Here is a 25,555-nt window from a genome sequence, read left to right on the forward strand (position 1 = left end):
GTCCCAGCTACTTAAACCATTTAGAAGAGCAGACATCAGGCCCTGGAAAACCTTGGCTGAACCTACCAACTTCCAAAAGAAGTTTGGCCCAAAAGAAAACAAAAACAAACAAACAAACAAACAAAAAAATTAAGAGGAATCCTGCACCCAGGATCCTACCCCTCGAAGAAGTGGAGGCACGTAGCCTTGAGCCAAGCTCCCCTGAGCTACCAGGGTTTGAGAAAAGGCTGGCTACATCTACACCACCAGCCCAGAGAAGAAGCAAAAAAGCAATAGAGTTCATAGGACTCCTTTATATTAAAGTTTATTACATCTGCAAAAATCTACTGTACAGAACCCATTGGATTAAGTAGCGTTTTGCCAAAAGCAAAAGACTCTCACTCTTTGGGAAGCATTTCTGACTCCAGCCTGGGGGCAGGGCCCGCAGGAGCTGAAGGTCAACTTGGTTCTCGGTGGAGGAGCCAGTGTGCCAGCCATACTCAAGATGGGTCTTGTCAACTTCCAGGAGAAAGGTGACCAGAGATGGTACCAAAGGTGGGAGAGTCTTGGGCAGCCTGGCCAACCCCCTCCCCCACCCCCCAGTCTTCTCCCCTCCTCCGTCCCTAGACGGCGCTCTTAGGAGTAAGTTCTCACACAGGCTCTTCCAATGTCGCAGTGGCCTAGGCCACGGCCATGGCCCTGAGTTCAGACACACAGGCATGACTGGTCAAGAGGTGGCTACCCCATAGCATCCTGGACTAGCCAGCCTACTTCTGGACCACCAGAAAATGGGGCACCATACAGATAGTCCATACCCTGTTGCACGCGTGAGCTGTAGATAAACTTAGAGAGAGACAACACACAAACTAAGCCTACATTTTGGCATCCTGATTTGGTTCTTCTAGGTTAATTAAAAACAAACAAAAAAAAAAACCAAAAAAAAAGTCTTAATGACCCTGCTGCTGTCTCCTGAATGTGGATGAGGGAAGCAAGATGAGGGACACCAGTCAACTGACTTGCCTTACCCCAGAAGTCAAGTCGACTGGGGGCTCTGAACAGAGAAACTAAGAGGAAAACATGTGCAAAAACAAGTTGATATCTAAGGTAGACTTCCCCACAATGCGAAGTGAATTCCAAGGAGCCCTGGACTCCGTCCCCTACCACAGCATGGCCAACCGTGGGTAAGCGGTCTCTATGGGTAAGTGCTATGGCGTGGCAGCCGAGGTCCCTCTTCTGTCCGCCCCCCCCTCATCGTCCAGCCATAATGGGCCATCTAGGTCCAAAGCAGTTGGGTCCCCCTTTCTCTCCAGAGCCGGGTCTCCTCCCCTTTGGAGAAACCAAGTCAGCATAGCGGACATCGGGGTGTGGCTGTGGTAGAAAGGTCAGATGCAAGAAACCCTTTGCGCCCAAGCTTCTAGGCAGAAGTCAAAGAAGTAGAGTGGATTCCCAGCACACCCTGGGACTGCTCGGGCAGGAACAGCCGGAAGGAAGGGTCTGGGTGCTGAGGAGGCGACACCGTGGTGGGGAGGCCAGGGCCTGAAGTTTTTTTTCACAGAAGAAACGAGTGGGAGCCTAGTGAGTGGCAGGGGTCGGGGTGGGGGAAGAACCATTCCTCCATCAGGCATAGAACTCCTCCTGCTTGGTGGGTTTCTGGTAGGCACCGCCATTGGCTTGTTTGGGCTCCTCCAGGGAATAGCTACCCTCATCCTTCTTCTTCATCCGGTACAGCATGAAACCCACCAGGCACACAGCAAAGATGAGCCCCACCAGGCCTCCAGCAATGACACCTAGGGAGGGGACAGAGGCTGTCTCAGATCAGCGGCTACGAGGCACACAGCGGCAGTCTCTCCCATCGGGTAACACAGGAAGCGGCCTGGGCCATTCCAGACTCATCCCTTCTCCTTCCCCACCCCACGGCTAGAGATGGCTTCCCCCTAGAAACCCAGGCCACCACAGAGCCACAGTCTGACTTCTCCTACCTACTTGACAAAAAAAAAAAAAAAAAAAAAAAAGACTCACCTCCCAGCACTTCCTTCCTGTCCAAAAGGCCCTGAGAGGCACCTGTCGCTCCTTCATCCACTGGGGCCTGATTCCGCTTGTCCGGCTCTATGGCGGCCACAGCTGTGTTCTCCCCAGATGTTTCAAAGGTGAAATCCTACAGGAGGGCGAGTCGGAATCGGGTCAATGGAGCCACTGACACAATAACAACCTGGAGCACTGCCGCCATACCCTGTTGGGGTTCCCAGGGTTCCCTCCCACCCCACTTCAGACATACCCAAGCTATGCTAGCAGCATCTGTCATGGTATACAATCACGCTGGGGACCCTGGCTGCCTAAGGCACAGAGACCACCTTGGGTGACAGAAAGCACCCATTTTTGTATGAAAATCCCATGATGCTCTAAGAGAAAAAATTCACCCTGGTGTCACTTTAGGTGACTAGCTCCCGAGTGATGTCTAAGAAGCCTACTATTGATCTTGTAATCAGTCTATTTAGGGCAGGAGGAAGGCAGGAACCTGTTACCCCATCACTGTGGTGAGCACTACAATGTGCTTTATAGGACAAAGGGGTGTTAGGGTGCTGGGTGACAGATGCCAGGTACTAGTGGCCACCCAGGAAATACAAAGCCACTCACCTGCTCTCCGGAGCCCTCCCCTGTGGGAAGCTGATTGGTAGCTCCATCCTCGGCAACCTCTTTGATAACGGAAGTACCTCCATCCGCCACACTTGGAGGTGGATGGTCAGGTTGGCCAGGTGCTGTGGGAGCCAAGGTCTCCCGGAGGCCAGGCTGCACGTCTCTGTGGGGATGAGATGTGACAGGTGCCTGGGCTGTGGTGGCTCTGGCTGTTGAGGCCCGTTGGGTGATGGGGAGCTGTGTGGTCTCCCTGGGCCTGGTGGTGACCTCCACTTCCTTGTCCTGAGCGGTGAAGCTAGTGTCCACTTCTGAGACAAGTGCTGGTTCTCCCACCTCAGGCTTCTCTCCAGCCGGCAGGACGGCGGTGGAGGCAGCCTCGGTGTCCCTGCTGGTGGGCTCTGGAGCGGTGGGTGTGGTTGTCAGGAGCCACACGTCTTTCCAAGTGGAAGAAGTCTGCCGTGACAAAGTGATGTCTGGCAAGGCACCTACAGGGTCAGAAGTGGGGGTGTCAGGGTAGGGAGGTCCCCAGGTGTCAATCAAGCCCGACAAGTTCATGCTATGAGGAGACTGGGGCTTGAGTCCCCCAGGGTGAATCAGCCAAAGCTGAACTCTGAAAAACAGGCCAGAAAAGATGCCCTTTGTAGCTTCCCCTGCCTGGGAGCAGCCTCTGCTGTGAGCATGGGATAAGCCACCATGGATGATAGGACCCGAACCCAGGACACACATCTACCCTGCCCTCTTCCCCAAAGGCCTAAGAGCATATGGCTGCGGCCTACCTCCTATCTCCTAGCCCTTTGCTCTGGTTCGCTTCCCACGGCTACCTTGACTTCCCTTCTAAACCCCACTCCCAGCCCCAGCCCCCCACCCCTTGACCTCCCTTCTTGGAGACCTCTTAGGTTTGCTGCAGCTCAAAGCCTTCTCTTCCCCAGACAGATACTATCTAGGGGAGGTGAGGGCAAGTCTACAGTCAGCTGACGCCATGCTACCGGAAAGCTCCCAACAGCCTCTGGGGCAAAGTATTCCCATCTCACAGATGGGAACACCAAAGGCTCAGTGGAGTCAAACTCCTTCTCCAAGGATTGTCTCTAGAGGCGGCCCATGGCCTCTGGGAGCCACTGCACTTCTCTGGGGGTTTCTCTTAACTAAACTGTTTGCAGCTGGACATCATTCTTCCCTTTGGTCCTGTCCTTCTTGACTCCGACAGCTGAGGATGGGATGGGGAAGAAAGGGGGCGCACTAAAGCTAAGTGACTGTCTGCTCACCCACTCCGGCCATGACCTGTGGCCATCTCAATGTTCCGGGTCAGCCTTACCTGTGCCCGAGCCAGAGAAGTTATCAGAGTCATCCCCGGAGCCATCCTGGTCTTCAGGAGGCACATTTGCGGTCACAATTTGCTAGGGAAAGATCAAAGATGAGTTTGAGGTGAGGCTTGGCCAATGCCCAGCATCCCTGAGTTCCCATCTTAGGCAGCCCACGAGGCTCAGCCAACCATCCCAGCGGCACATGCAGGAAGCAGCCATTGCAAGTGGCTCTGGGGCTCTCAGCTCCGGGAAGCGCCCCCCCTTCCTCATATCCCCGATGCTGTAATGACCTAAGCTGATGCCAGGTGGAGGGGCAAGGGATGGGGACACAGTCCTCACCCCTGGATGTCTGTCTACTCAGGGAACCCACCCTGGGAACACAAGCTGTGATCCCTGGGAAGTCCATCCGTTGATTCTACCCCGAGAATCGGGCACCGGGGCCATCCGTGGGGAGCTTTCACACACACACACACACACCCAGAAACAATCTGTACTTAGAAAAATCAGTGTCCCGCTGAGCTAGACGCTAGGGTGTAGGCACAGCAGCCTCAAGTGTGAGAAGCAGGGCCAGGCCTGGCATGGTGGAGCTGTCTGTGCTGAAGCAGCTCTGCTCACACAGGGCGGCCCCTAGGCCTGGTCACAAGGACCATTTTCTCAGCCACAGGAAGGACTGTATCCTGGTCTTCTGGGTGAAGAAAGGACGGGGCGCCCTTTGGGCTGGGGACAGTGGAGGCTAATCTGAAAGGCTCCTGCATTAAGGAGGCTCCAGTGAATGGGCGGTAGGCCTGGGACGGGCTCTCCCTGGCAACAGCAGCTGCAGGAATGTGGCCCGCCTTGCTGGCTCCGGCTCCAAGGGGCTGCAGGTGGTGGCCCGCAAACACAGTCCCACAGGCCTGGGGCAGGGGCGGGGGGGGGGGGATGTGGAGCACAGCCCCCCAGCTAGGCAGGCTGGGAAAGGGGCCGAGAGTTGGGCCCATGGCTGCCCCCAGCACTGGTTCCAGGACACCAGGTACAGAAGGCCCAGGTAAGCGAGGGATGGGGAGGGGAGCTATAAGAGCCCTGCTGGGCAAGGAGACGACCCCCAAATAACCCAGCTCAGTACAGACCATCTTACAAGGGCCCCAGCACAGACCAGAACAAAGTACAACAGTTTGGGAGGAGCAGCGCATGCCTACAATCCTAATACTCAACAGGGAGATATAAAAGATTGCAGCAAATTTGAGGTCAGCCTCGCCTACATGTGTCCTGGGCCAGCCGGAGCTAGATAGAGACTCTTGTCTCAACAAAGCAGAAAAGGAAGTACATCATGGTTCAGCCAAAGGCCCCAGAGAACCCCTGGCCTCTGTCACTCACCAGCTGAGCGGCCTTAGGGATGTCACTACACACTAACGGCCTCAGTCTCACCATCTGAAAAATGGGTGCCAGTGCCAACAACTGCACTACAGAACGGCCACAGAATTTCTGCGCGAGCGGAAGAACACACAGCCTCGGCAGGTAACAAGCATCCGTGGCCATTGTTCTCAGTAATGAGTGGGGAGCTGCTGGACTTGTGATGAGGGATTCGTGGCAACCCCTGATGCCAGGAGAGCACAGGCTCAAGGTGGAATTTTGAGAGAAGAGTCAGGAGAAAGCCAGTTCACTAGGAGCCTCTACAGACCAGGCAGAGTGGCCGAGCTGAGGCTAAGCACTAAGGAAACAGGGTCGACCACCTTGGCCCAGGAAGCTTGGCAGGACCCAGACAGTGCTATTGGCAGGGAGAGTCAGGCATGGCTGTTGGGACCCATGGGGGAAAGCTACAGATGTGTAAGCTCTACTGGTTACGGGGGCCGTTTCAGCACGGGTAGAAGCTGGTAGGCCAGGAGTAACATTGAACTTCCTTTAGAAGTACAAAGCAAAAAAGCATGCCCTTCTCCCCTGGGACAATGGTTTTGAACTTAGACAGGCCCAACTTCATTGACAGTTGGTTCGCTGTGGCTCAACTCGGATGAGCAGTTACAGCCCCACGCCACGACCCATTAATACAGTTCCTCATGTTGTGGTGACCCCGACCCATAAAATTATTTCGTTGCCACTCCATAAATATAATTTTGTTATTGCTATGAATCGCAATGGAAACGTCTGGTCTGTGACCCACAGGTTGAGAACCACTACAGTAGACCAAGATCATTGTGGTCCATCCATACGCTAGTCAGAATACATCTCCTCACTGGGTGTCAGCTCATATCCCATCTATAGACACTATGCCAGGTGGTACCCCAGATTTCCTGTGGTAGCCTTCCCTGTGGCTGCCTCCGTGGAGAACAGCATCCTCTAGACAGGAAAGACCCCAAGATCACAGCTTCCACCTCATTCTAGGTCCCAACTCTACCCTCTCCTAACCCACGGACTCCCTCCATGGGACAGCAAGCTGGAGATGGAGCAGAGGTCCCGGATCCAACTGGAACAGCCTGAGTCACACACCAGGGGTACAGACCTTGTTCAAGGTGAGGTAGCAAAGTCTGCAGTGATATACAGGGGTCCAGGCAAACATAGGCGGCTAGCTTCCTCCTTCCATAGAGAAGTCCCAAGAGTCAGCAATTTCCCAAAAGGGAGGGGCTTCTCTTAGAGCTAGATAAGACTGGGTCTTCACAGGGAAGCAATTTGTTCCTCCGGCTTTGCTCAGCTTGTTCACCTATGATCTTGTCTACACAACAAGCTTCTAAAGCAAATCTCTACTGAAACCAGCAAACCAGGTCCAGGGCAGGGAATGCGGGGGTGGGGGTGGGGTGGGGGCGGGGGAGGGCAGCACACCTGTCCTACACCCCCCAACCTTTGCTAAGGGAAAGAGAAGCAGCTCCCTGACTGCCCCACCTGCACCCTCATCGGAGACCTTTCATGATGGTATCACGACTGAAGGAAGAAAGGAACTTCAGCCCGTGAAGAGATGGGTGTGGGGGGTGAGTCTGAACCGGGACTCCCCAGGTCCCAGTTGACTGGAGTTTTTGATGCAAATTTCAGGTACGATTTAGAAGCCTATAGTGTTCCTGCGGGCTCATAAGGGCGCTCCTGAGTATCATTTCTGACCTGGGTCCTCCTTCCAAGACCGTTAGGGATGTCTAGGGATAAAGAAACTCCCACCGAGGCACCCACCTCTTGCCACTCGGGGAGGTAAAGGCAACCAAGCCAGCCTTATCTTTCTCCTCTGCCGGCTTCAGGAAAATCAGCTGTACACCAAACAAGTCAAGACTAGAGAACGGAGCTGGCAAGATGGCTCAGCAGGTAAAGGTGACCCGAGTTTGATGCTGGGATTCAATTGAAGAGGAGAAAAGATTCTTCTAAGTAGGCCCGACCTCTTCCACATGCCTGCTGTGGTACATGGATACCACACATGGATACTGGTGTACACACACACAATTTTCAAATCACATAGCAGAAACCTCACGGTAAGAAAGATTTTCACGGCCTGTGCTATCGAACCCAGGGCCACTTAGCTCCCTCTCACTGAAGCACAAAGCAGAGAAGCCAGCTGATTTGAAAACCCAAAGTCCGAGGTTTGGGCTACCTGGAAGGATCATGGGAGCAGACATATGGGGTATGGGCACAGGGCAAAAGAGAGGTCAGTTAACACCTCTGCTTGGGGCATCCCCTGGGGCTGTGTAGTAAGGACCTTGGTGAGACGCGAAGGCAGGGACCCAGGCCAGGAAAAGAGAGGCAAAGGCCTCAGGCTTCCGTAGGGCTGGAGAGAATGTTCACTACTCACTCTGATTCCTATACCTCTCTCCCCTGCAGCTCCTCAGGTCCTGCTGAGATTAGCATCTCTGTTAGATAAGAAACAGCACCTCCCAGGGTGAAAGACCTACCCAAGGCCATCCAGGCAACAAGTGTCCCCACACTCTAGTACTCCCTTTCTACCCCACTCCCCAGGCCTAAGGACCATCTCTCTCCTCTGGTTGAGCTCATCTGTTTGAAGCAAAATGGTTCTCTGTTTCTTTACTACGGCTGCCTTACCAGGAAGCAAGATGAATGCTCAGCCCTGCCTAGCAGCCCAGGTCGGGGAACCAGGCACACACTGGGTCCTGACTCGGCCTGGGTCAGGACAAGGTCCAGGAGAGAGTTCACCTGAAGTTGCAAGTCACTGCCAAAGAGCCTGTTCGGAGCTGTGGGCAGAAGGCTGGCTGGGATGCTTCATGGCAGCCTGGAGCCACTTCCCGCCAGCTCTCACACCCACACCGACTGGAAGGAAGGCAACCGTCCATGGCAGTCACTGCAATCTGATGGAGCCCTATGTCCTGGCTGCCTGGGGCTGAGGGTATCCCAGCACTTTGTCAGGATATCCTTAGGATGCATACACCTCAGCTGTTGTTAGCAAGTGGGTGTCTCCGAGAGGGTCAGGGATTATGGGCTTTTGGGAGCGGATGCCCATCTGCCCAGCCCCTGCTAGTCTGCCGCCATCAGGTACAAAGACCCACAGCTTCCAATCAACACCCTCACACACTACCCATGTCACCTACTGTGAAACTTCAGTGGTATCTAAATCACACGGCCCTTAAAAAAGCATTTCTGACGCCATAGGGCTGTATAGTTAATATTTAAAGGGTAAAGCACTATCTCCAAGCCTGATGATCTGAGTTCCACCCCCCAGGACCCACACGGTAGGAGGAGAGAACTGACTTCCCCAAATTGTCCTCTGATCCCCACACGCATGTCCTCACACATACACACAAATATGCACCTGCACAAAACAAAAGAATGTAATGAAAGAAAATTTTTTTTTTTTTTTTTTTTTTTTTTTTTTTTTTTTTTTTTTTTTTTTTTTTTTTTTTGGTTTTTCGAGACAGGGTTTCTCTGTGTAGCTTTGTGCCTTTTCCTGGAACTCACTTGGTAGCCCAGGCTGGCCTCGAACTCACAGAGATCCGCCTGGCTCTGCCTCCCGAGTGCTGGGATTAAAGGCGTGCGCCACCACCGCCCGGCCGAAAGAAAAATTTTAAGGTTGCGGAATTTTGATATTAAATGGATTCCTTAACTTCAAATATCTGGAATAATCCATCACCTGGGGAACTTGGGGGGGGGGTATAAACAAGGTCAGAAACAGCCTGGTCTTGACCCTATCAGAGCTCCCAGCATATACCCAGTGGCCCACTCCAGGAAGGAGAGAAGCCTCAGGGACTGGGATATGAAGAGCCCCAGTAGAGAATCAGACAGTGGGCAGTGCTGGGAACTTCGCTTCATGGAGTGGGAAAGAGAGGCAGGCAGAACTCCGGGTTGTCTGCGGCTGCCTGGTACCATAACAGAACCCCCAGCTTCTGTGGGTGGGAGCCGGAGTCATTGAATCAACAAGTCCCATTAGTCACAACATCCAGTGACAAAGAGCTGCTGTTATCAAAGGACTTGGGTCACAGCCATTCCCAAGCAGCCTGGATCCCAGCGAGTCTGGGGCCTCCACACCTGTTCCAGAAGCCCAGGCTCCAGTCACATGGTCCCTGTCCAATCGACACTGGGAAGTCCAAGGCTACATGAGGCCCCACAGCCACACCAGGATAAACACCTTTCCCTCTTATCCAACCAAGACTCGACTCCACAGCAACTACCCCAGACGGTTTCCAGTAGGTTCACAGTATACAAGAGATCTACCCCCGACCCCCACCCCAGTGTCTTGGTTAGACCTATGGGTCTAAGAGGTATGAGTAATTCCTCCCCCCCCCCCCCACACACACACAGAATTCACAGCTCTGGGGCGCTGAGGACTCTGAGCTCCAGAACTCTAGGTTTCACCTTCCTCTATACAACTGGGCACGTGACCTCAGAATGACATCCAGGGACTCCCAAGAACTACCACAACATCAGACAATACTTCCTGCTCAGGGACTGTACTTTCATCTGAAAGAGGCAAGGCTCCACTTAGAGGTGCCATGGCCAGGAGCTGAGGGAGGGCAAGTTCACCCCACTCCAGTTCCCTGACTGAACCCAGTGTTCAAGCCACCCAGCAGCAAGGAAGCTCTGTAAGCCGGCGCCAGGAGCAAAGCAACCTGGGAAGGCTCTAGCTTATTCTTTACTTCCGATGCCTTCACTCTTAGCAGACAAACGCCATGGTGCAAGGAGAGCCTAATTTACCAAGGAGCTGAGGGAACATCCAACCTTCCAAAGGCTCTTAACCCACCAAGCACCGACCTCCTTCCTGCCAGGGCCTACCAGGAACAACCTTGTTCTTCCCAAGTAGCTGGCTTCCTGGCCCAGCATCTTCACACTAGCTGCCCCATAGTGTAAGTAGACGGACCTCAGTGGGAGGATGCTGGTGGACACTGTGCTATCCCCAGGGGGCCCCAAAGGTAAAAGGTGGGCCTCAGGGGCAGCTGTGCTACGAGATACAATGTGTCTCCAGGAGCGTAGAGAACAGACAGGAAGGAATGTGGCCAAAATCTCCTCCGATCCTGGTAGCCCTCAGCTTGTATACTGGTGTCCTGCAGCCTGGGGTCTTGACTGCTCTCCTCCCCACAGTGACCTTTTCCTCTGGTCCTTCCTGAAATGCCGGGAGCATGTAGCAAACAGGGTGAACCGTCCCAGAGACTCTCCAAGGAGGGTCTCTGGGACAGTACCAGATTTAGCTCAACTACTCCTACACTGGGTGTCTGGGCAGCTCCCTGTGCATCTCTGGACCCGTTGTGTGGGGGGTGGAATGAAGTGGCTTGATTGGATCATCCTGAATTCTTTTATGGCTCCCACAGGTCACGCTGGGCAGTATGTGATGATCGGAGGCCAGAGATCTGTGCTGGGGTGAGATGCCCAACCCCTCCCTTCTCTCAGAGAACTGAGAAACTATAGGAAGGCCTCAAGACCCAGAGCACAGCCCCCCACCCCTCACCCCCAAAAGCCGCCTCCAGGAGGGAGGGCCCCCATTGGTGCCTTCAGGCAACACCCAAATTTCCGGCTGACAGGCACCATGATTTATCAGCTTTCCGTCTCTCCACCAACAGTCAAGCTGGGGCCTGCAGGGAAGGTGACTGGTGACCCAGTAGGGAGGGAAGGAGGGAGAGGCCCAGCCCAGGGTGGGGCCGAGGTGAGGACAAGCAGGTAAAAAGGAGTGTCAGCTGCCGAGCTAGAGAGCACAGGAGCCCCAAAGCACCTCCAAGGCCCAGACCCTGGCAGCACTTCCAGACAGGACCAATTTCCCAGAATCCCCTGGGTGCATTCCCCCGCATCCCCCCACCAGCAGTCGCCACTGCTGGTCGACTTCTGCTTATCCTCTGTGTGTCTTGGGGATTCTTGGGAATGAGCAGAGTGCGAAGACAGTATTCTTTCTTGGTTGTAACGACCCCTTCTGGCCAGCATATTCCTTCGGTGGAACGTCCGATGGCAAACCGAGGTCAATGCCAGAGCCAAGTCTGGCACTGGGCCCTTTCCCTGCACCATACCTCCAACCCCAGTGCCCACAATAGGTCAGGGCCACTCGAGTACCCCGATGCCCACACCTCCCTGCGGGCCTGGCACCTGCCCTGCAATCCACATGCCAGGACTAGTCTCTGAGCAGGCTCAGCTGAGAGCCGGGTGTGGAGCTGGGGCTGGAAGACCAGTTCCTCCACAGCTCCCACCTGCCAGAGCCCAGCCAGGACAGGCAGGGCAAGATTTCAGTCCGTGTGGAGCAAGGGCACCTGGCCCAGGCCCAGCCAGCCTCTCACCGGGTACTGCTCCTGGAGGGAGCCAGACAGAACCTATTCCCCCACCTCCACCCCACCCACCCCCACCCCCTCGGCACTTGTCAGCCACCTCTCTTAAAGTCCTTTGGCCCTGACCAGCCAGATGTGCTAAGAGAAAATGAGAAAAGCCAAAATAGCAAAAAGGTGTTTTACAATCTGGGCTCTTGTTTCTTGGAACGAACCTGACTTTGGGCTACCCATCTATACCATAGGGATTTCACAGATCGCAAGAGGGCTCCCCGCCTACAGCTTGTATACCACATGTTCTCTGGCTGGGGCAGGGCGTGGGGGGGGGGCGTGTCGAGGGGGTGGGTGGGGGTGTCGAGGGGGGTGGTCTGGCTCACCCTCAAGGGGCAGCCAGACACAGTGGTGGCAGGTGGAGGACAGGGACACGGGGCACAGTGACTTGATGTCATCTCTCGCCACTTCCAAAGAGCATTTATGGCCCAGGAGGCTGCTGGAGAGGTCTGGAATCAAGGTGTCTCTGGGTAGCAGCCTGTGCAGATGGAAGGGATAGCCAAGGCATTCTTGCATTGCCCCCCTGCCCCGCATCGTGCTGACCCCAGGCTATCCTAAAGAGAAGCTAAGGATCTTCTCAGCTTCCCTTGGCCACAGCTTGCTGGTTAGGGCCAAGGAAGGGACTTGAGAGATGGCTGATGAGTCGGGGGGGGGGGGGGGGGGGGGGGGCGGATAGATAACAGTACAGGAACCCCCACCATGATCACTTCTAGACTGCCAGCACCCCAAAACCGGCCATCTAGCTGATTATAGACTCAGCAGGGCATGGGGGCCCGACACCTGTGCCACATAAACTTCTCTGGCCATTTGGCCCCTGAACTGGCTAAATAAAGGATCCTCGAGTTTCACAGAAGCAGAAACTACAGTTTTCGACACACCACCTGCGGCAGCCAGGGCTCCAGCTGGGAGGTTGGGGACATGACTCCAACCCTAACCACCGAATCTCTCTTCTTGTGTCCTGTGGTTGCGCAATGCCCTTTTGCAAATCAAAATGCCCGTGGGAGGGGCTAAGGAGTGGGTACTAGTCATTCACATTATCACATAAATCTGTTTCCTGTGGGGGAGGGGCTCGTTCTGGAACTGGGACTCTGCAGTTGGGTAGGAGCTGCAGCAGATGGGAAAAGATTCGAAAAGGGAGACTAGAAGAGACCAAGAGCAAACTTCTTTAACCTCTGTCGGAACGCAGGTGACCGTAACACCATACTCGGGACATACACTAAACATCTCCTTTCCCCTTGAACTACAAGATGCCTGTGTCTCTTCTCCCTCTCACGTAAAGCACAATTCAGACTGAAAAAGGCACCGAGGCCACTGGGAAACACACAGAAAGCAGAGCATGCTGGGAGTGGTCCCGTGGCAGGGTGGGTTCGCCTGAGGAGCAGGACTCTCCTCCGAGAGGAGCCTGCGCCTGAAAGGGTGGGGTGGGTTCTTGAGTTCCTGGACTGGCCCCAGCCCACACAGGAACCAAACAGCCCAGGCCCTTTCACTGACCTCTCACAGCCTGGAGAGGCTGGAGGCTTGGACAACCCCCACAGTCTTTGTAGATGACACAGAGGTGACATAGGGAATATGGGGGCAGCCTTCAGCAGCCTCGGTCCTGGGGCCAGCAGCGGGTGGGAGGAACTAAGGCCCTGACCTAGACTGTAGGGGTCACGTGACCAAGGCTGTAGGGGGTCACGTGAAGCGCAGGAGCAAATCTAGACCTTAGGAAATGGGTCATCGGCAGCCACTGTGTCTTGAGTAGTGTGCTGGGTACCGGTTCGGGCACTTTCCCTGAATTAACTAACCTATCTTGAAAACCACTTTCAGATCCTAGGGCCGTACCCATCTTGCACAATGTGGAAATTAAGGCAAAGGGGACAGTCGCTTGTCTAAGAGCACACCAGGTGTCACACCAAGTGAAGAGAGGCCAGGCAGATTTGCCCTGCCGGACCTTAGCCATCAGCACAATGCGCACGCCACAGAAGAGCAGCAGCCTTCACCGGCATTGAGTGGGCTCAGGGGAGGGGCCTACACCCACCTTTCTCTCCGGCCCAGCTATGTTAGTGTCTACAGGGAATCTGCTTCCTCTCAAGGTAACCTTCAGTGAGAAGTTCCACGCACAGCCAATGGCTCCCTACCACTGGAACCCTGCTCTCCTGAGCCCCCCACCCAGGTGCCCGGGTGTCTGTGTTCCCCTGACTTCCTCCCGCTTTGCCAGCCCAGCCCACAGAGCTCAGGCCAGGATCTAGCCTCCTGGAGAGCCTCACTGAAGATGAAAGTCTGGTCTGTCAGAAAAGGCTTGGACTTCTGAGGAAGAACAAAAGCTGCGTTTGCAGACCCTGAGACATCAGCACTCCTGGGACAAGCCCCAAAAGAAGGGCCACTCACTTGAAGACGACCCTGCACCTTCCTGTGCAGGCACAGCCACTGGGGGTGCTGTACACAGTAGGCCATACTCAGTACTCCTGTTGACTGAGCCCCCCACCCAGTCAAAGAGAGAAGTCCAACCACTTCTTGTATTCACTCATTTTTTCAAAGCCCTTCCAGGCAGGATATGATGGCCCCATTTCACAAAAAAGAAAACTGAGGCTTAGAAGTAAAGAGTTACGGGCAAGATTACATAGGACCCAATAAAGCCAGGATGTGGTCCAGGTAGGCCAGATTCTACCCTATACTTCTCGCTAGCCCAACCTGGGTTTAGACCAGCCAAGGTGAACTAGCCAGCTAATGCTCCAGGAGCCCCTTATTCAAGCCTCGAAGATTTGAGTTAGCTTGGATTCCCAAAGGTAGGCAGACCCAGACTTCTGTGGAAAGGCAGGTGGCCGGTGAGTCTAATGTATGCCCAGCCTGTCCAACCTCACATCCACCACTGGAGTCCTCAGGACCACTTCTAGGAAGCTACAATGCAGGCCTGCCTCCTCCTGGGGGTGGAGGAACTTGGAATGCCCTTCAGAGTGTCTTTGGGGCAAGAGCAGGAATGTAGACAGAACCTAGAGACCACACAGCCCACAGACCAAGCCTGGGGCCAGGACGCAAGGGCCCCATCCCTCCCCAACATGCCATTCTGGGAGAGATGTGATCCCAACACTGTACCACACCCCCTCAGCTTTCTCTGGGAGAAGCCGAGATGACGTCAACTCCCACAACGGTCTCGGCGGCAGCTCCTTAGACACTCTCCAGCCTGGGGGGCCCTGCGAGCCCAAACCTGACCCCCACATCCATCTGGAACTCTCCTAGGAGCCTAGACCTCCAAGGCCTGGGTGCTTCCGGGTCAGCAGGGATGCCAAGCAAGGGCTGCTGTAGAAAGTATCAGAGTTATTGTCACTTTGTGCCTCTCCGATACAATGAAGTCCCCAACCAGTGAAGCCCCAGGAACGTCCTTAGTCACTGCTGTTACGGCAGCCAAGAACAAGCACAGGCTAGACACCAGAGGTAGATACCAGCCCCTCAGATCCCCCCAAAGAACCCCCATCCTAGGGAGGACTGATCCTCACTCTACCCACCTACCCCAAGTCTAGCGTATCCTGTGCTCACAGCCTGCTAGTTCTGGGTCCCCCCCTCACCTGCCCAGCCCGCCCAGAGGCTATAGGTGAGCAGACACAGGCATGAGGCCCAGCTGTTGCCCTTAATGAGACAGATGGGGTAGTAGAAGAGGGCCTCTGTGGCCACAGAGTTAGGACAGACCCAAGTAGGAAAGATTACGGGTGTCTTGTCCCTGTCAGTGTCCTGGAAGGGTTCTCTTACCATCCCTGGAGACAGAGGTGCCCAGGAGACAGAGATGATGCCTGGTTATCTTGTACTTCCTGGTGCCCCATCTATGAGACCCTCCCCAAGGACTCAATAGCTAGAAAGCTGGCAAGTCGAAAGCATGAAAGAAGCCTGATTCACCGTCCAGGCTCCCAAGTAGCTCCTACGGTCTTGTGGAACTCTGAGACGAAACCCTCCAGCTGGCCAGGGAGACACAGGAAAGGGCTGTCACGAGTGCCCTTCACCACCACTGTCTCTGGTCTAGTATGGTGGGCCTACTCCACCGATAGGCACTTTCCCTTGGTGCAATTCCTGCACCCCCAGCATGTGCTCGAGCCAAGTTGGCACTCAAGGCAGAATCTTCCTGGGACAGCTGAGACCCAGGTGGCACCTGAGACACCCACAATTCCTATGACCACAGCCAGGATAGGTCATGAACACCTGAAGTCATGAACTCCCCTTTGTCTTTCAGCCCCCCCACCCCCCGAGGCCTGTCTTGTCTCACTGCCCTGCCCCACCGCATGCCAGTGGGCGCCAGTGGGTCAAGGTGGGTTGGGTGAGTCTCCAGGGAGGATTCACGGGGCCTGGCATCGTGACTCAGCTGATGAGCGCAGCGATAAACACGCCCACCTGCCCACTGCCCCAACCTGCCCGGCCCAGCTTTCATTCCTGCTGATGAGCGGACGTTGGGGAGGGTGCCAGGATGCCTGGGTGTGGGCGCAGAGAACATCACCTGGCCTCCACCCCCAGCCTGACCTTGCCCAGAGGCTTCATCCACTCTGGTTCCCACAATGAATGCCAAGGGCACAGAGCTGAAAACCTGCCTCACCCCCATCTCCACAGTGGTCTAGCCTGAGACCTTCTCCGCCCCACCCCCTCAGCAGTCAGTTGTCCCTGCTGAGTCCCCAGAAGCAATAAAGACAGAAAGAGCAAAATGCCGGGTCACCTTCGCCCATCCCAAGACAAGGTCTCTCTGCCAGCACATGACCCTTAGACATGGCAGTGGGAAGGAAAAAGTCCTTGAGCAGACTTCACAGGCCCAGAGGGTCAACTACTTCCCCGGGGCCACAAAGGAAGTCAGGGCCATAGAGAGGAATAATTTCCGCACACTTCTAAGCCAGGGACACAAAGAGCATCAGACGTGCAGTTACGAAGGGGGAAGACACCCAGAAACGGGAGAGGAAGCAGCAAATAAGAGGTGACCAGTGTTTCCCAAATGTTTCTATCACTGCTGCAGAACCCCAAGGAAAGCCCGATGGGGTGAGAACAGCAGGGCTGTGCAGGCATGGATGGCCGCAGCCCCTGAGCATGCCTGTGTGCCTGAGTGCACACACGGCTGCAGGCCTCAGGTGAGTCACCGGGCAGAACTTTTCCCAGGGCTGGAGGCCAGAGGAGCATATCCTCTCTATATAATTAGGCAGCCCACGAAGCCATAAACACCAGGAGACAGACTGAGACCCTTGAGAGGCTCCCAGTGGAGCTACCTCGAGAAGCCTCCGCGCTCCAGAGTCAGCAGGAAAAGATCCCTGGGCAAATCTCTAAAAGGAGAGCGAGTCTACCACTACCACCACCACCACACCCGCCTGTCAGTGGTCCAAAGATTTCCTACTGAGTTCTCCCCAGTCATGTTTAACTTGCCTCCACTTGCAGGCTGCCCCAGACCTCCTGACTCTCCAAACACACAGCACATGCCAGGCAGCAGGATGCCCCTCCTCCAATACCCACCCCTTGTCAGGGCAGGATGCCCTTTCTCTAATACCCACCCCTTGTCAGGGTTTCCCCAACACCGACAATGAGGAAGTAACCTGAGAAGGTCCTGTAAAGCAGGTAGCAGTATCCTACACAGGCAAAGCAAGCCATCCCAGAGGGGACTGCCCAGGGGCCTCCGATGTCCATCTGGAGCTGAAATGTCACCAAGTTCACGGTCTCGCTCCGAGGACCTCAGGTCTACAGTCCACACCTGAAGCGGCCTGTTTGTGATAAAAGACAAACGCCCGTGCATTTCTGGCTCCTGTCATACTCGATAGAAGGTTCTCAAATGTGCACTACTACCTAAAACCCAATCTCTCCTGGAATAGCCCACAGGGAAATGACACCATGCTGACTCTGCTCCAGAGCACAAGGTCCTGGAGATGAAAATACTCTCTCTACAGACTTCCTGTTCCAATATCTTCCCTCTGCACACACTAAAGCAGGCTCTCGGAGGGAATTTTCCAACCCAACACTTCAAAAAATCAGTGGATGGTGGGGAAAAGGCAATTAGGAAACAGTATGTTCTGTGTGCTTTGGGACTAGAAATAATTTAATGCCCCAAATGCTCCCCTAGCCTAACCTGGCGTTGGAAAGAGCCAGGAGAAGGCAGCGTAGGAGCCAGGAGTCTTGGGTCCCAAGCTACCCACTTGTGGCCAGGATACCCACCTCCCAGGGCTTACAAAGGCTCTACTAAATCTGTAAGTGTGTCGGGATAAAAGACAGCATAAGTTGGGTGCTGCCTGGGGGAGGCAGGCAGGCAGGCACTGCCCAGACTCCTCGGCACTCGGTCACCAGCATGCGAGCTTTGTGCATCCCCGGGTGCACTGCCCACTGTCAGGACCCCACACTGTCTCCTGACCTCAGCTTTCTATGAAGAGCTCTTGCCTGTACCCAAGCAACCACCAGGTACACACAGCCAAGGCCCAGGGTGTTGTCCAATACTCAGGATTTGCCCAAAGGCACATGGCAGGCCACTCATCCCGGGCAAATATCCCCTCTGCGCAAAATGCTCACAACCAAGAGTGTCCAAGTCAGACCTGGAAGCACCAGGCAGGGCCTCACAGGGTTCAGCCAGACCCCGTGTGCAGGGCTTCTTGGGGTTGTAGACACTGGACAACTCTACAGTGTATTCACACCATACATGTACATAAGTGTACGCACAAGCACACACATACAACCACACACCAAAAGGCCCGTCTCTGCCTCTTTCTTCTCTGTGGAGGGGCTGGCCTCTGTAAGCCATCTCTTCCTCTTTTAAAAATTGCAGCGATGGCATATATCATAAAGGCTTAGGAGGAAAGACTGCGTGGGACTGTAAGGAAAGGTACCAAGCGCTCCCTAACAGGCACTCAATAAAAGGTAACCCTTAACTATTATCAACATCTACCTTTCCTCGGGCTCTTTCATCACAAAGCACTTTCACACCATCTCTTAGGAAATGGATACGCAAATGACTGAATGAGGGCAGAGAACAGGTACAGCGATGTCTGTTCTGCGGATGAGGACAAGCAGATTTGGAAGTTAAGTGAGTCACTTAGGATTACACAGTAAAAATGAGTGGCAGACTTGAGCTGCAGTATGGGGCGCTCCTTGATCCAAAGCTGTGTCTGAAACTGCCGAACAGTACAGACTCTTTCTACAGCTAGATTCTGTAGAACATAAACTAAAACATACACTAAAGTGAGGGAGACAAGACCTAAGCCTGGAGCCACAGTCAAGGATAAAGAGGAGGATTCCCAGCCAGGCACAGCGGCTCACGTCTGTAATTTCAGCACTTTGGAAGCCGAGGCAGGAGAAGAGCTAAGACGTCCAGGTCAGGCTAGGCTAGGCTACAGAGTGACAATTTGTCTCAGAACAAAAACAAAGAAAGGCCTTTGCTCATTAACACATAGAGTGAGCTAGCCTTGTTAGTCCATGGTAGCTGGAGCCTCTAAGTCACAGATGAGACTAGGGAACTGGGGCTCCCGCTGACAGGTGCTTCCTAGCTCTGTGGACATCTCTTCACTGAGGAAGGTCCCTAGGTCCTTCACCTGATCAATGGCTCTTCATCACGCTGGGTCCAGGACCTTAGGGGCGGCAGTTCCCTCTTGTCCATTCTACGACCACACTGCAGCGGTCTCCACAGAGCTCCACGGGGGATATCAAATTCACACAGCCTGACAGTTACCCAAAGGCGAGAGCTTTCTTTTTGTAAGAATTATAACCAATCTGATTTGTTTTTCAGCTTGCTAAAAAACAAATCGGAATTGAAGAGAAAAGCCGTTGCCCTCGGGGGCACCAGGGTCAATTCCAGCTACCAGAGACGGAGAAGGAAAAGGGCAGTTAAGAATTCAAACCACCAGGCACTAGGACACAGTATTCTTCAGAGCTACATGGAACCAGGAGACTGCTTGACCAGGCACTGTGACGAGGAGGACCTAGCATCAGGAGGGACTAAATACACCTAGCATCTTATTGTTGAGGATAAAGGAAAGGAAATAAGGGTGTCAGAATCCTGCTCAAAGTAAGAATACTTGGTAAAAAGCGGGGCAATGGTGTCACACACCTTTAAACCTAGCACTTCAAGTCAGAAGCAAGTGGATCTCTATGAGTTCGAGGCCAGCCTGGTCTACACAGTGAGTTCCAGGGCAGCTGGGGCTACATAACCAGAGACTCTGTCTCAAAAAAAAAAAAAAAAAGTAAAAACAAAACAAAAAAGATACTTTGTAAGGAGGCTGAAATTTTAACTCACTGAGAAAGAAAAAAAACGTCTGACTACCACGATGATACATTCTCAGAGGATTTCAGGAATCCAAAATTGTGCTGCAACGCTGGGGGGAGGGGTGGATGGGGACGTCTAGAAAGTACTGCAAAAACCAAGCTTTCCCGTCATTCTTTCCAGGCCCTGATCCCCACCAATGTGTGTTAATGAGGTTTTCCTGGGGCCCATCAGGAGCCACAGGTAGGCTAAAACCAGCTCCACCCTCCCTGGGGAGCCCAAGCCAGCAGTGACATCACCTCCAAAGGCCGAGCCTAGCCTCCCCCACTCCCTCCCACTCTGCCAGACCTCAAGGGAAATGTCTCTACTAGTCCAAATAATTAAGGAAAGAAAGAGAAAAAAAAAATAGCAAATAACTATTCCAGAGTGCCTTTTTTTTTCTTTCCTTACATAGCAGAAACAAAAGACCACGAGGACACATGCACTGAGGGACAGTTTAGACGAACCTGTTCCAGTCTCCAGGGAGTGGTTCCCAGCAACCTCCCCTTGCCCATTCACAGGCAGGCACCCAACAGTCTCTCTATCTCACTGGTCCCCAGAGGTGCTCTGACCTGCTTCCCACAGGAGCTAAGGGAGCCCTCAGAAGAGGACGAGATCTCTGGCAACTTCTCGGTATCTGCTTCCATTTTAAGTAAATCCCAATTGCCTTCATTATTCAGAAGAAAAAGGAAAAAAAAAAAAAAGGGAAGCTCTGGAAATGCCCTCACTCTTCCGCACCCACTTCTAACCAAACATGGATTTTTGCTGAAGGAGTACAAACAAACCAAACTTTTAAAATAAGAATAAGAAGAAAGAACACCCTTGCCTCCAAGTGGGAGTCTGTCCCCAAGGCTCAGGCAGTGACTGAGCTCAGGCTCAGCTCAACCTCTTCCCCCAGGAAGCCTTCCCAAAATTGTAGGTCCCTCCCCTTGAGACAATTCTGCTTCCTAGACCTCGTGTCTCCCTAAAGGGTCCAATATCCCAGACCAGAAAGGCCTTCTGTTGCGGTACCCGCTCCTTACCCAGAGCACAGGAAATTTCAGGAGACATAGTCCACAGAGAATTGCCACCTCCAATTGCCTACCCGGTATTAATAACGGGAGCTTGAGGGCCCTAGCTGACCTCCCCCAAGACAGCAGGAAAGCGACCACCACCTCTCCAGACCCTGGCTGGAAAGAAATGCAGTACCACATCTCTACTACCCCAGTGAGGCCTCACATTGGGCCTGGAGAGTAGGGCCGGAGGTAATGCCAGGCTGGTCAGGGAGGCATGCCAATGCCAGGCGGCTCCACTTTCTTCTTCACAGTGGTAACTTTGATTCCAGGCATAATCTGAATCCCACAGAAACCACAACCCTCAAGAGCAGTTTCTTGGACCTTAAAACCAGGAGTGTACCGGAGACTCAGTTCGGAAACCATATCCCTCCCTGAGAACCCTGATTCAGCACCCCACAGACCCCCCCCCCCACCAACTCATGGGCAATTTGTTAAGTATCGAGGTCCTCTCTTAAGACTCCAGAGTGATGGAGCCACTGGGAAGTGGCGAAGACAATGCCCATTAGCAGTGATCCAGGTGCCACCTTCTATGTACAGGACCTGGTTGTCTACCAGCGCTCAGCTCTGCTTTCCTGTGCACGTGTCTCTCTTTGCCAGGACTATCAAAGTTAAGCAGACCAGATGTGGCGGGGGGGGGGGGGGGGGGGGGGGGGGGGGGGGGGGGGGGGGGGAGACTGCCACTTCCGGAAGGGATAAAGCCAGAGGCTCCGCACCTCGCCTCTGCCTCTCAGGGGGGAGGGTCAAGCCGGCCAGTCGAAAGGACCCCCCGGTACTCCACAGAGGGTGCGGGGGCTAGGGGCGTGGACACCCGGCGGGCAGCGCTGACACCTGGCGGCGGCCCAGGACCCGGCCCACGTCAAGGGCCGGCGCTGCGGGGCGGTTCCCAGGGAAGGGTTACAGGGGCCGAGAACAAAGCGCCCCCGTTGGGGAAGGCGGGCTAGCGGAGGGCGGCTGGGGCGGGAGAGCACTTTCTGGGGACCCTCGACAAGCTCTTTGTCGGCCAAGTCGCTCCTTAGAGAGACCGGCCCCCGCCAAAGGTGGAGGGCTGCATCCTCCCCAAAGGCCTCCCCCCACCAATCGCCAGCTCCACGTTCGTCCCTCTTTCCCCGCGGCCCTACTGGGCGGGCCAAGGGACCCGCCTTCCCTGCGCGCGGCTTCAGCACAAAGCCGAGTCGGGGGAGGGGAAGAGCCGTACCGGGGTCCACTCGCGGGGAGGGTCCCCAGCGCCGGCCATGCGGAGGAGGCCCTCCGGGGGGCAGCACAACTTCAGCGACCCCAAAGTTGGGTTCTTCTGAGGGTCTGTAGCATTGTGAAGCCAACTTCCCGGCATCTCCCACTGCCACCTCGGCCCTGCTCACCTGGGACAGCCAGAGAAAAACTCAAGGGCCCCGCGCCACCCCTCCTGTGTCCCACGCACAGTCCTGATCCCGGTCCCTCCGGGGATCCGCACGTCCGCCCCCTCCCGCTCCGGCTCTGCTGCGCCCAAACTTGTCCCGGTGCAAAGGGCCAAGGCGCCCGGGCTCCATGGCGCTGGGGGCGCAGCCTGCAGTCTGGTTTGAATTAGGGTCTGCGGAAAGGGCGTTGTGGCCATGGCTACTGCATCCCTCCCGGGTCACTGGCGGAGGCCAGGCCGCTGAGGTGGCCAGCGAGACAGTAACGGGAGAGAGCGAGTCCAGGCGCCGCCGCAGGCCGGCAGACTCAGACCCATGTGGAGTCGTTTTACTTAATTGAGCGCCAGGAACCAGTGGAGGCTCCACTCAGCGGGACGCCCCAGCCCCGACCACGAGCTTTTGGGGACCTGCGCGGCACCCACGGACCGTGGAGGGAACTGGGAGAGGAGTCCTTATTTAAGGGCTCACCATCCCCTGGATCCGCCAGGCAGCGCGGGAAGAAGTCCCCGCTCCCCTCCCCCTCCACGTGCCGCCGCCTGCATGGCATCGGCTGGTGGCGAGTCCAGGCTTCCCGCCGCCTTCCAGCCCTGCCCCGGGCCACACTCACCGGGAGGACAGGCTGCAGGCGCAGCGCCAGCGCGCAGAGCCAGAGCCAGAGCGCCGCGCGCCTCATGCTGCCCAGACCGGCGGCGGGAGCTCGGCGGGCTGCTGCACGGGTCGGAGTTGCGGGTTGCGCGGAGCTGCGGGCCGGCTCTGCTGATTGCGCGGCGCTTTGCTGCTGTCCCGGGCGCCTGCCCCAGCGCGCTGCTGTCCTGAGCGAGGGCTGCAGGTTCCGCCGGCTCGAGTCAGCTCCCGACTGCCAGATTCCTTCCTTTGCGCTAGGCTCTGTCTGCTTTGGCCCGCACCTCTCCCGCCGAGCTCCGCCTTATAATAAACCTACCGGCTCTTAGCCGTTGCAAAAACTAGCCGCCCACCCCCAGCTCCGCGGGCCTGGGGAGCCCCAGTCCCCACCCCCTCGGGCCCCGCCCTCTGGACTGCCCCGCCCCTTTGAAGCGCCCCACCCCCGGGGATACAGCCACACCCCTGTCCACGCCTCCTAGGATCGAAGCCCACCCCGATCCTCAGCTCCCGCGGGTCTGAGCCCCGCCTTCCTTCCCTGAGCACTGGTGCGGGCAATCTGTGATTCCCGCGTCGTGTCTTCCATCAAGATGCCTGGCTGATGGAGACCCAGGTGCACCCGCTACTACGGCCTGGTCCCGGAGTCTGGAGGCGCTGCCCTGGAGAAGGGCGATTGTTGGTCCTCCGTGCGCGAGGCTGCAGCGCCCTCTGGACGAGGGCGCCCAGCGCCCTTCCAGGTGAGCAAGATTTTGGGGGCCATCTCGGAGCCCCACAGCGATGAGGCTATATATAAACCGAAGGACAGATGTGTTGTTCCCACCACCCACCGGCTGAGGATGGAGCCCCTTGGAGTCTTGGGAGCACTGGTGTTTACCCGCAAAGTGCTGGGAACTCTGGGCCTTTAAAGATGTGAGCACTATCTGGAAGAGCTGACTTGTTTTTTGTTTTTTGTTTTTTTTAGTTTTTGCTGTCTTTAAGAGACAAAGCCCTCTCTCTTCGTAGTCCAAGACCAAAGGGAACAAATAAATGGCCTCTTTGTTTCCAGGTGACCTCAGGCATCCGAGGAGCTTCAGTGGAGTTCCTGTTCCTTAATGATTCTCTGTACAGCCTGGACCCCACGGTTTCCAACACCCTCTAAGCACGTCAGTCAAAAAAGAGCGCAGAGAGCCTGCGGGCGTGGCAAACTGCTGTGAGAGCAAAGGGGAAAAACTGGCCCTGTCTTGCCCTCAATCTGAAGGTGCCAAAGGACCTTCGCACCTGAAAGGCAGAGGCCAAAGATGGCGTCTTCTTCGTCCTTGTTCCTTGGACACAGCTGAAGGCCCACTTCAGTCTGCCTGGAAAGAGGAGCTGGATCTGAGGCACCAAGGCTCTTAGAAGTCTCCAGTGTAAAGTCTACACTATGGAGCCCGCCTTCCAGAAGTTCAGTGATCCCCTTTACCCCCCTCCCCTCCATACACACCCATGCCTCCAGCAGTGGCCCACAGCCGAGCACGAACACCTTTCTCATCAGGGAAACTCTCCCTTTGGGAGGTCACAGCTTACCCCGGTCTATCTATGGGCTACAGATCCTGCCGAGTTCTTGCCTTGATCCTGGGGGTCTTGGTAAGGAGCACCCCAATAACAAGGCTCAGGGAAGCCTAGGACCTAAAAAGCAGGTCCTCCCTGGAGGGTGGCTCCAGGGTCTGAAATCAGCTCTTCAATCCTTCGAACCCAATATGGAAGAAAAATAGGACAGTTTGGTATGTTACCTTCCTGTCCTCTCAAAATAGGAAAAAAAAAAAAAAACAGGAACAGGAAGGGACTGATGGAGGTGTTTCATGTTTTAAACATGACCCGTTTGAGGTTTCCTTCAAACTGAATAAATTTACCTCTGATCAATGAGTCTGTTTAGGGGCGGACAAGGAAGAGGACTCCTACAGGAAGACCCCAAGAAAGGCACACACAGAGAGGAAGGAGGCGATGGTCCTGCTGGCCTTAGAGCCCAGATACTCTACCTGGCTTGTGATCCCTCCCTGCCCTCAGTATGCAAGAGAGCCTCTGCCTCCACCGCCCCTTACATCTAAGGGGTGATTCCCCCTCTTGGTCCCTCTTACAGCAATACACACTGATGTGGTTGATTACCCCTGCCTGTTGATCAGGCCATGGGAAGCGGTGGCGCACGCTTTTAATCCCAGCACTCAGGAGGCAGCAGCAGGATCTCTCTGAGTTTGAGGCCAGCCTGATCTACAGGGCTAGTTCTAGGACAGCCAAGACTACAGAGAAACCCTGTTTTGAAAAATAAATAAAATAAAATAAATCAAAAAGAGTTGGTCGCTAGGAGATTAATGTCTCCTGGTTTAGAAGGAAGTCTCTAGCCTTCCTGGTGAAGGGTCTCAGGCAAGGCCATGGTGGTTTATGTTCTAACCATGGGTTATTAAATATTTTCCTTTTCATCTTTGGTGAATCCCTAAGTCTGCTCCTTTCTTTCCTTCTTTCTTTCCTTCCTTCCTTCCTTCCTTCCTTCTTCTCTCTCTCTCTCTCTCTCTCTCTCTCTCTCTCTTTCTTTCTTTCTTTCTTTCTTTCTTTCTTCCTTTCTTCCTAACTAAGTTCCCCCAAGGACAAAGCCAATCTTTTATGGGTCATTTTCTTATTCTTCCTTCCTACAAACACATATGGCTTTCCTCTGGGAGAA

The 25,555-nt window shown here is 54.8% G+C and overlaps 1 protein-coding gene across 1 annotated transcript; it reads right to left on the reverse strand.

Annotated features, from left to right (window-relative positions):
* Positions 1-288: 288 nt before the first annotated feature.
* Positions 289-23,247, reverse strand: Sdc1 (syndecan 1). Its single transcript, XM_052745939.1, has 5 exons — positions 22,874-23,247; positions 3,926-4,007; positions 2,614-3,098; positions 1,999-2,134; positions 289-1,766 (listed from the first exon to the last, which is right to left on the reverse strand). The coding sequence occupies exons 1-5, from the start codon at positions 22,937-22,939 to the stop codon at positions 1,597-1,599; spliced, it is 939 nt and encodes a 312-aa protein (XP_052601899.1). The 5' UTR covers positions 22,940-23,247; the 3' UTR covers positions 289-1,596.
* Between the last annotated feature and the right edge of the window lie 2,308 nt (positions 23,248-25,555).

The sequence above is a fragment of the Peromyscus californicus genome, unplaced genomic scaffold (genome assembly GCF_007827085.1).
Source record: "Peromyscus californicus insignis strain IS unplaced genomic scaffold, ASM782708v3 Scaffold_1__1_contigs__length_55948999, whole genome shotgun sequence".
In the NCBI taxonomy this organism is placed as follows: Eukaryota; Metazoa; Chordata; class Mammalia; order Rodentia; family Cricetidae; genus Peromyscus; species Peromyscus californicus.

Bases quoted from the DNA above. Each gene is read 5' to 3' on its own strand.
- Sdc1 (XM_052745939.1), bottom strand. From the start codon at position 22,939: ATGAGGCGCGCGGCGCTCTGGCTCTGGCTCTGCGCGCTGGCGCTGCGC. The intron at 2,135-2,613 runs GTGAGTGGCTTT...GCCCTCCTGTAG, and splicing joins GGGAGGGCTCCGGAGAGCAG to GATTTCACCTTTGAAACATC. The intron at 1,767-1,998 runs GTGAGTCTTTTT...TCCCCTCCCTAG, and splicing joins CAGGAAGGAAGTGCTGGGAG to GTGTCATTGCTGGAGGCCTG.